This window comes from Amblyraja radiata, chromosome 7 (genome assembly GCF_010909765.2).
Source record: "Amblyraja radiata isolate CabotCenter1 chromosome 7, sAmbRad1.1.pri, whole genome shotgun sequence".
NCBI lineage: Eukaryota > Metazoa > Chordata > Chondrichthyes > Rajiformes > Rajidae > Amblyraja > Amblyraja radiata.
The window spans coordinates 86,153,344-86,163,340 of NC_045962.1; the positions used below are offsets into that span (position 1 = coordinate 86,153,344).

General features: G+C 46.4%; 1 protein-coding gene across 1 annotated transcript; it reads right to left on the minus strand.

The window, feature by feature from the left end:
• Positions 1-5,595: 5,595 nt before the first annotated feature.
• On the minus strand, positions 5,596-9,533 carry LOC116975604. Its single transcript, XM_033024908.1, has 3 exons — positions 9,352-9,533; positions 9,070-9,210; positions 5,596-6,334 (listed from the first exon to the last, which is right to left on the minus strand). The coding sequence occupies exons 1-3, from the start codon at positions 9,448-9,450 to the stop codon at positions 5,930-5,932; spliced, it is 645 nt and encodes a 214-aa protein (XP_032880799.1). The 5' UTR covers positions 9,451-9,533; the 3' UTR covers positions 5,596-5,929.
• Positions 9,534-9,997: the final 464 nt, after the last annotated feature.

Genomic DNA, 9,997 nt, shown 5'->3' on the forward strand with positions numbered 1-9,997 from the left:
AACTTTGTTTGCGTGCTATGCAGGCAAATCATACCATTTGATTGCTAAAAATACATCTCTTGATGCTCCTGAACACATCATCAGTGATGTAACCTGGAGGTCATTGGGTGTTTCGGGTCTTTCAACATCAGACACCCTCACCCAGGCGACCCAGCCGTGGGTTGATCAGACCACGACTTGTGTTCAGGTGGCATTCGCTCCTCCCCATGGACCTCCTCTCCTGATCCAGAGCCATCTCGAGGCCTTCTCCGCTGCCTCTGTGGTGTTCTTGATGGCTCTTCTCCTCGCCACTCCGTTGATGCCCAGCGCACTCAAGGCTTTGTAGAGCGATTGCCCTGTAAAACCACTGCAGCCAACCTCGATGGGCATACGCCTTGCCTTCCAGCCCTGCTTGCGGCAGTCTATGACCAGCTCTTCATACTTGGCCATCTTCCTCTCGTGGGCCTCCTCCAGACGTTCCTCCCAGGGCACTGTCAGTTCCAACAAGACGATGCCTCAGGGTGGTCGTGGCAATGTGCCGTGGTGAACCGACGATCCCCTCCTCACCCACCCATCTTCGTGCCCTGGGTCACCTCTCGCAGCCTGCACAGAAGCATGTTAACCCGCAAGCCTGCAAGTCTTTGGAGTGTAGGAGGAAACCTGGAGTATTGTGTGCAGTTTTGGTCCCCTAATTTGAGAAAGGACATTCTTGCTATTGAGGGAGTGCAGCGTAGGTTTACAAGGTTAATTCCCAGGACTGTCATATGCTGAGAGAATAGAGCTGCTGGGCTTGTACACTCTGGAATTTAGAAGGAGAGGATATCTTATTGAAACATGTAAGATTATTAAGGGTTTACTAAGGGACACGCTAGAGGCAGGAAACATGTCCCGATGTTGATGGAGTCCAGAACCACTTTTTCGCACGGAGAGTTGTGAGTCTGGGGAATTCTCTGCCTCAGAGGGCGGTGGAGGCCGGTTCTCTGGATACTTTCAAGAGAGAGAGCTAGATAGGGCTCTTAAAGATAGAGGAGTGAAGGGATATGGGGAGAAGGCAGGAACGGGGTACTGATTGGGGATGATCAGCCATGGTCACATTGAATGGCGATGCTGGCTCGAAGGTCAAATGGCCGACTCCTGCACCTATTGTCTATTGTAGGGAATGTTACAAAATTTTGAGATGTCAAAAATCAAGCCTGTAATTTATCCCATCAGATAAAGCATAAAAAGAACAATTTGATACCTAATTCACTATGATATCTTCAGTATTAAAAAAGTTATGGCCATTTTCATACTCGGACATCTTGTTCACTATTGCTTTTCCATTGACTTAACACAAAAGCCATGATTGAGGACAGTCAATTGACATAAAAGCCCTTAACTTTCTTAAATAAAATAAGAGAACTGAATGAAATTTTCAGTTATGAAAGATTGAAGCATTCTGAAATGATATATCTTACTTGGATGACCTGAAATTAAAGCATATAATTAGTTAATTACCTAATTACCTGATTACATATTTAACCGTTGTGACGGAAATAGCAATAAACACCCAGACTGCCTTGAAAATTCAAAAATGTGATATTCTCAAGATCAGAACTTTAATATTATTGTATCATATAATAATAATAATAATACATTTTATTTATGGGCGCCTTTCAAGAGTCTCAAGGACACCTTACAAAAATTTAGCAGGTAGAGGATAAACATGTAAGGGGAATGAAATAAATAGTAGAGACATGACTAGTACACAAAGTAAAGACAGAATTCAATACAAAACACAATATGAGGCAATTAATGCACAGATGAAAAGGGAGGGGGACGTGGGGCTAAGGATAGGCAGAGGTGAAGAGATGGGTCTTGAGGCGGGACTGGAAGATGGTGAGGGACACGGAATTGCGGATCAGTTGGGGGAGGGAGTTCCAGAGCCTGGGAGCTGCCCTGGAGAAGGCTCTGTCCCCAAAACTGCGGAGGTTGGACTTGTGGATGGAGAGGAGACCGGCTGATGTGGATCTGAGGGACCGTGAGGGTTGGTAGGGGGAGAGGAGGTCAGTGAGATATGGGGGGGCCAGATGGTGGAGGGCTTTGTAGGTGAGGATCAGGATTTTGTAGGTGATCCGGTGGGAGATGGGAAGCCAGTGAAGTTGTTTGAGGACTGGAGTGATGTGATGCCAGGATTTGGTGTGGGTGATGAGTCGGGCGGCTGCGTTCTGGACCAGTTGGAGTCGGTTGATGTAGGTGGAGCTGATGCCAAGGAGAAGTGAGTTGCAATAGTCCAGTCGGGAGGAGATGAAGGCATGGATGAGTCTTTCAGCAGCGGGAGGTGTGAGAAAGGGTCTGAGTTTGGCGATGTTGCGGAGATGAAAGAAGGAGGTTTTAATGACATGGCGGATGTGAGGCTCAAGGGAGAGGGTGGAATCAAAGAAATATGCTATAAGTACGTAACAGACAGGTAAAGAAATGACAATTTCTAACAATAGACCAAGTCTTTCTGTAGAAGATCAGTTGCCAGCTGGTACATTGGCATATCGTAATCAGTAGCATCATCATACTCCTCAGATTGTAACCAATAAGCAACTGTACACCTTGTTTTTCCTCAACTTTTCAATTTTGGCATTGTAAACTACAGGTTTTTGCTCTTCAAACCACGCATGACGTGCTTTTCTGCCCACTACTTTCCCATTAAGAATGTCCTATAATTTTTTATTTGATTTTCAAATCAAATAAAAAATTATAGGACATTCTTAATGGGAAAGTAGTGGGCGGAAGTGTCCTGTAGATCATCACATTTGGAGCAAAGATCTTATAGCGGAGCAAGATGGCCTACTCCTACGCAAAACACGTAGTACGGTCATGGGCAGATTCATGGGCGATTATAGGACTCATTTTAGCAACCAGCCTCCGCCATCTTGCCTCCGGCCAAAGATCGGATCTTTGCTTCCGCCTCCGCTCTCGAATCCAAAGAATCTTCTCTTTGTCCATGGCAGCGTCCACATCTACTAGTCCTGCTGTAAGTTGCTCCAATCGTTAATGTAGGCGACCCGACTTGTCTTTCTCCAGGTTCCCCGTTAAGGAGGAAAGGTAAGAAAACATTTATTACTTCTGTGGAATATTGAAAATTTTATTTAGCCTGTTCAATCTCTCACTGTAGTTAGATCATTGAGCTCAGATAGTCGAGTCCTCATGGCAACATCCTTGTATAAATCCTCTCCTCAAGAGCGTTTTATTTCTACCTCCGTGTTATTTTGCAGAAATAAGAACATATTGACTTTGTTTTGTACTGAGAATTTTATTAAGTCTGCCCGAACTTTTACTATAGTTCAGATCTTAGAGCTGAGTGCTCCCCTTTGTCTCAGAAACAGTTGAGGCCTCAATAGACAATAGGTGCAGGAGTAGGCCATTCGGCCCTTCGAGCCAGCACCGTGGTCATGGCTAATCATCCCCAATCAGTGCCCCGTTCCTGCCTTCTCCCCATATCCCATCTCCACTATTTTTAAGAGCCCTATCTAGCTCTCTCTTGAAAGCATCCAGAGAACCGGCCTCCACTGCCCTTTGAGGCAGAGAATTCCACAGACTCACCACTCTCTGTGAGAAAAAGTGTTTCCTCGTCTCCGTTCTAAATGGCTTACTCCTTATTCTTAAACTGTGGCCCCTGTGTTCTGGACTCCCCCAACATCAGGAACATGTTTCCTGCCTCTAGCGTGTCCAAGCCCTTAACAATCTTATATGTTTCAATAAGATTTCCTCTCATCCTTCTAAACTCCAGAGTGTACAAGCCCAGCTGCTCCATTACCTGCATGCTTACTTTCATAGACTGATGTACGAGGAACCCCAGATCCCGTTGTATTACCCCTTTCGCCAACTTGACGCCATTTAGATAGTGCTGGAATAGGTGTAGGAGTACTAGTTGCCTCATGGCAACATCCTTGTAAAAATCTTGTCAAGAGCATTTTCTTTCTACCTCTCTGTTATTTAATGCAGAATAAGAACATATTGACTACATATTTTCTGTAATTTCAGATGTTGACAGTGTGTCCAGAATACTCGCTGACATGATCTCCTACACTGAACTACGGAGTATTTGTCAAATAACTGCCGTCTTCTGTACATTGTGTGAAATTGTGATTTGTTAGCTGCGCAAAACAATGCAAATGGCGATTTATTTATTATTGTATCTACGTTGGACGTTTGCTCTTTAGTGTAAGCAGGGGTGGGGCTATCATTGTGTTACATACGTTGAATTGTACATCACTTTCTCTTTCACGTTAATGGATTTCTATTATGAATTATTTAAAATTGAGTGGGTTGGTGCAATATTGGTGCCATATGCTGCTAATGTGTCGTTATCAGATATTCAGTGTTAAAAAGAGAAATAAATCACAATAAAAGCGAAAAGATGTTCCTTCCACAGCGTGCGGGGAGTCTGGCCTGGATCAGCACGGCCGAGGCACCAAAGTGAAGTTGCGGGGAGGTTTACAATGTTTTTTATTTAATGTTGTCCCTTGTCTAGTCGGAAATAAAGTTCATCATTGGATATAAAAATCGGAAGAAATGTAAATGTGTGTGTTATATTATTATATACATCTATATCACATTCATGTATGTGTGTTCTTTCCAGCACAATCTAATCAGTTGTAGGCTCGCTGAATAAAACCATCCTTAAGTTATACATCATTTGTAAATCTTGCTTAAACAAATTAAATTTTGTGAAATACTTAATTTAGATAACCCCACCATTTATAAACAGATCTCATTCCACTCTCTGGCTACTGGGAAGACCAGACCCATTTTATTGTTGAGGATAAGTAACATTCCAGGGCTAGAGCAACTGGAATCTTCATATTGCTATTATTTTCCCAAATACTGCAGTTGTGAACAGTGTGATTAGATGAATGAATTACAGAGTGCAGGTGTAATACAAAATCAACTCAAACACAGCATATGAGCCATTTAAAAAGAAATGATTTAAAAAACATTAAAAAAGAAAATTACCAGTGTAAAATTTTATAAACATTTTATTCTTTAAAAAGAACTAACAGAATTGTGAATCTAACCCTATATCACACACACAAACTGTTCCCCCGCAACGTTGATTACGCTGCGAGTTGGGTCGGGTAGGTTCCGGTTACTGGAATGGACGAAAAAATGCCCACGATCCGTACTACATGTCAGCCCATTGCATTTCACAGAAGTGGCCTATCATGCTCCGCTATAAGATCTTTGATTTGGAGTAGTCCAAATTCAGATAATCGCTGTGAATGCTGAGTTCAACTGCACTGTGTGGAGGAACACGATCCAGATAAAGTCCACTCTGCTTGTGGAACTGGCTCATCAGGATTGGAACGTTTGCTGCGGGTGTTTTGTTTACGATGCACCGTCAAACACATGCATCCTTGTTGTGGAGGAGTAAGTCTTCTGGTCCACATTTGACTTGACAATACAGGCAGCCTCCAGATTTTCTATTGCTTCTTTGAGGACAAGATTGTCCAATTCGAGGCGTCTCACCTCCTCTTCCCTGTCCTTTAGTTTTTCCTGAACTTTCCTGTACTGGTGAATTGAAACAGTTTCCCCCTTTTTCCCACTGCCACGAAACTTGAGCAATTGACTGTGTGCTTTCTGAAGTTTCAAAAACTCTGCCTTTGTTTCAGCAAGCTCTCGTGCCAAAGTATTCCCACGTAATTTGGCTTTGAGTTCCTGAATCTTTCTGTCCTTCGTATCTATTTGGTTTTGCTTTCTCTTTAAGGCTTGATTAACGACACGTTTTGGAGTTTTCAACTGAGCCCTAAGTTCACTGATCCTTGTGCGATACTTTAGTGTAAGAGCGGCGATGGATGTAGACAGAAAGTTTAGTCTTTTTTTCATTTTCTGTTCCCTTGGTGTAAGACTTAGAAGTTCTCTGGTACATATTGTGTCTTGAAATATGGGCACTTGGATTTCGGCAGGGGTCAAGGATTCAGGATCTTGAGCAACAGGCGGCTGGAATGTCATGTGAAGAAATGCGTTGACTGCCTTCTGGAAATTTAAATGTTTCATTACAAATTTCCGTAAATGCTTCAAGTTCCTTGGGACTGCTGAGTTTTTTAAACTTAAGCAAAGTCCGGGTAATGAGACTCTTCACCTTTAACATGACAGCACCAATTGAACACCCTTCGGCACCCGGCAAAGAGTAATGTGAACTCAACCATTTCTGAGTTTCAGCCAGACTTTTACCAAATGAGGTATACATGTACAAGATGTGTCCATTTTTAAGATCACTCTTAGACTCAGGCATGACAGGGAAATTCATTTCAAGGTGAGTTCTAGCTATGCCAGGCGGGGCATTTGGATTGACAATTCTGGAATTCTTCTTCTGAGGCCTCTGAAAAATGTAAAGGAAAAAAACACTGAACAGCATTAAGTAGAAAGAAGTTAAATGTTAAAATAGTAAATACCCAAACAAAAAACATGTCATATTCATTAGTGTCATCTAATCAATTAAATTAATCTAAATTCAATTACTAGATCTAAACATCTATCCCATACTTTAGAAAAGGCTAAAAATAAATTTTTATAGCCGAAATATCCAAATAACAAATTGATCCCATTCACACAAAAATTCACAATATAACATGATTTTTAAATCTCACTTTGTCATGAATTTCTATGCCAAGTCAAAGGAATTGAATGTTTAATTCCCATAAATTTTACTCTGTTGGTTTATTACACTGCAGCAGCAAGGGCCGTTTCACACAGACATGTGTTCAAAATCCACAAACATCCACTCTCAAGATAATCAAAATCATAAATTTTTTGAACATCTAAATTATCTATATTTTGTGTAATTGTCTATCCATGATCAATATTTTCAAATTAAATATCTGACTAAAAATTATGTGCTGTGGAAGTTTTTAGTCAGGTATTTAGTATGAAAATAATGATCATGGATAGACAATAACACAAAATATAGATTATTTAGATGTTCTTATAACATGATTATGCAAAAAATAATGAATTTGATTATCTTGAGAGTGGATATTTGTGGATTATGTTACAGGGGTGGGAGATTGCAACCTTCACGTGGTCCGGCTCGTTTCGACGAATGCAATCAACCCGGCGTGCACAATCAAATAAGATCAAATGGAACAAGTTGTACTACAGCTTTAGGATGTGCACGCCATACGCAAGAAGAAGATTTTGATACTGAGATCGATTTGTGGCTCAGGGTTTGCCCGATACCAATCTACCAGCTCCCCCTCTTGTTCCCTGCTGAAGTCATACGGTGGTGTAACAGGTCTCCTGAACTTCTTCATCACACTTGAGGCAGCAGTGTCCTGTGCATAGCCTGGGCCAGAGTCAACACCAGCAACAGCAGCACCTGTGGCCCGTGGCCTTGAGTAAAGGGCCTGTCCCACTAGCATGCGACTGTAGGCGGCGAGCGCGACCTAATGTGGTTGCTTGAGCCGTACGGCCTCGCGGGGCCGGTCCCACTTCGATCGCCGGAGCATTATGGAGTTGTGCGGGGCTGGTCCCGACATCGCGCAGGGCTCCGAAAAACTGAAGGGCCTGTCACACCAGCATGCGACTGCATGCGGCTAGCGCGACAAAACTGGAAGCGGAGGTCGAGTGATCCTTGAGCGAGTTGACATGAAGTTCGAGCGAAGTCCGTGGGAAGGTCGCGCGTGACGTCATTTTTACTCATATAAACGGGGGTTGCAGGCTCATCATGGAAGAGATACAGATTGCATTGCTGCAACAGCAAGAGAGACTTCTGTTAACAGCAGCCCTCATGCTGACAGGTCAGCTGGGCAGGAGTTCAACAAGGAAGGCTATCAAGAAACACAGGAAGAGGTCTGTGTGGACGAGATCTTTGTTCCGGATGAGACCCACTTTGGGCCAGTATGAGAACATGGTGACGGATCTGCAGCAGAAAGATGAGGCTGCCTTTAGAAAATTCACCAGGTTACCTCCTGACCTTAGCTGCTAAAGGCACGAGTCGGACCTCTTCTGCAGAAAACGGACACCGTCATGCGGAAGTCACTGGAACCAGGCCTGCGCCTAGCCATCACCCTCCGCTACCTTGCGTCAGGGGATTCCTACAAGATGGCTCACAACACCATCAGCAAGGTTTCCTGATAGCCTTCCTTGTTGAACTCCTGCCCAGCTGACCTGTCAGCATGAGGGCTGCTGCTAACAGAAGTCTCTCTCGCTGTTGCAGCAATGCAATCTGTATCTCTTCCATGATGACCATGGAATAGCAGCCTGCAACCCCCGTTTATATGAGCTTCGGGTGGGCGGCGCAACTCACGTCGCAGCGGCCTCTGCAGTCCGTCTGTCGTTTTTTTTTTGTGTCTCGTATGTATGTAGTTTTTATTTTTTTTTAAACTGGGTATGTGTGTGGGGGCGGGGGGTGGGGGGGTGGGTGGGGAAACTTTTTTAAATCTTTCCCCTGCACGGAGAACCCGGCCTTTTCTCTGTCGGGTCTCCGTTGTCGTTGGGGCCGAGCACCGTGGAGCGGCCTCCAACCGGAACGACCTGGGGCTCCAGTCGCGGAGCTGTGGACTACTCACCATCGCGGAGCTGGCCGAGTTCGGAGCGGTGGTGGCGCGCGGCTGCGACCAGATCCAGGAGATTCGGAGGCTCCAATGGCCGGCCCGGTGGACGGTGACACCGGGAGCCCGCGGCTCCCTGGTGGGAGACCGCTTTTCGGGGCTTCCGCAACGGCGACTTCTCCCGCCCGAGTTGCGGGGTTGAGGATGACCTGGAGTGGGGCCTTACATCGCCTGGCGCGGCTTTAAATGGCCGCGGGACTTGTTAGCGCACGCCGGGGGCTCCAACACCAAGACCCGGAGCGCGGCCTTGCATCACCCGGCGCGGCTTTTTGTTGTGTCTTGGTTCTTCTTCTTGTTTGTATGACTGCAGAAACCAAATTTCGTTTGAACCTCTGGGTTCAAATGACAACAAATAAATTGTATTGTATTGTATTGTAAAAATGACGTCACGCGCGACCTTCCTTGACCTCCGCGTGACCTTCCCGCGGACTTCACTCGACCGCCGCGCGATCCACGCTTCCGGTCTTGTCGCGCTTACCGCATGCTCATGGGACAGGCCCTTTACCTTAGTCCGGGGTGGGGCGATGCTGCGGACACGATACACCTCCTCCTGGTCCTCCTCCTCCTCCTCCTTGACCCCAATCACCATAATCTCCAGGTCCTCCTCCTCTTTGACCCGGGCCTCCTCCTCCTTCACCTCAATCTCCTGGACATGGGCCTGGACATGGGCCTGGACATGGGCCTGGACATGGGCCTGGACATGGGCCTCCACCTCGGCCTGCTCCTCCTTCACTTTGGCCTCAATCTCCTGGGCCTGGGTCTGAGCCTCCTCCCACTCCTCCTCCACCTTGACCTCAACCTCCAGGCCCTCCTCAGTTTTAATCTGCCGGCTGAGTAGGGGTTGCGCCTCGCCAATGGGCAGCACCTTCCATCTTATTGGAACCATTTTGCGTTGTTCACCCTCGTCTGCGCCGCTCTATCCGCCCGCTTAACGTCTGCCCCGCTCCAGCGTCACGACGTCTGCCCCTATCCAGCGTCACTACGTATGCCCCCTATCTAGCGTCACGACGTCTGCCCCGCTCCAGCGTCACGACGTGTGCCCCCTATCCAGCGTCCTACGTATGCCCCCTATCTAGCGTCACGACGTGTGCCCCCTATCCAGCGTCCTACGTATGCCCCCTATCTAGCGTCACGACGTGTGCCCCCTATCCAGCGTCACGACGCATGCCCCCTATCCAGCGTCACGACGTCTGCCCTCTCTCCCAAAGATCTTAGAGCTCCAGCGTCACGACGTCTGCTCTCTCCAGCGTCACGACGTCTGCCCTCGCTCCAGCGTCACGACGTCTCCCCCGCTCCAGCGTCACGACGTCTGCCCCGCTCCAGCGTCACGACGTCTGCCCCTATCCAGCGTCACGTCGCAAAGATCTTCTAGCAGAGCTGGTGGGTTAAGGGACAACAGCATAGGAGGGGGAGACATTGTAGTGTGGGGGGGG

Bases quoted from the DNA above. Each gene is read 5' to 3' on its own strand.
- LOC116975604 (XM_033024908.1), bottom strand. From the start codon at position 9,450: ATGGTTCCAATAAGATGGAAGGTGCTGCCCATTGGCGAGGCGCAACCC. The intron at 9,211-9,351 runs GTGGAGGAGGAG...GCCCATGTCCAG, and splicing joins GCCTGGAGGTTGAGGTCAAG to GAGATTGAGGTGAAGGAGGA. The intron at 6,335-9,069 runs GTAAAGGGCCTG...TACATTTTTCAG, and splicing joins TCGCCCCACCCCGGACTAAG to AGGCCTCAGAAGAAGAATTC.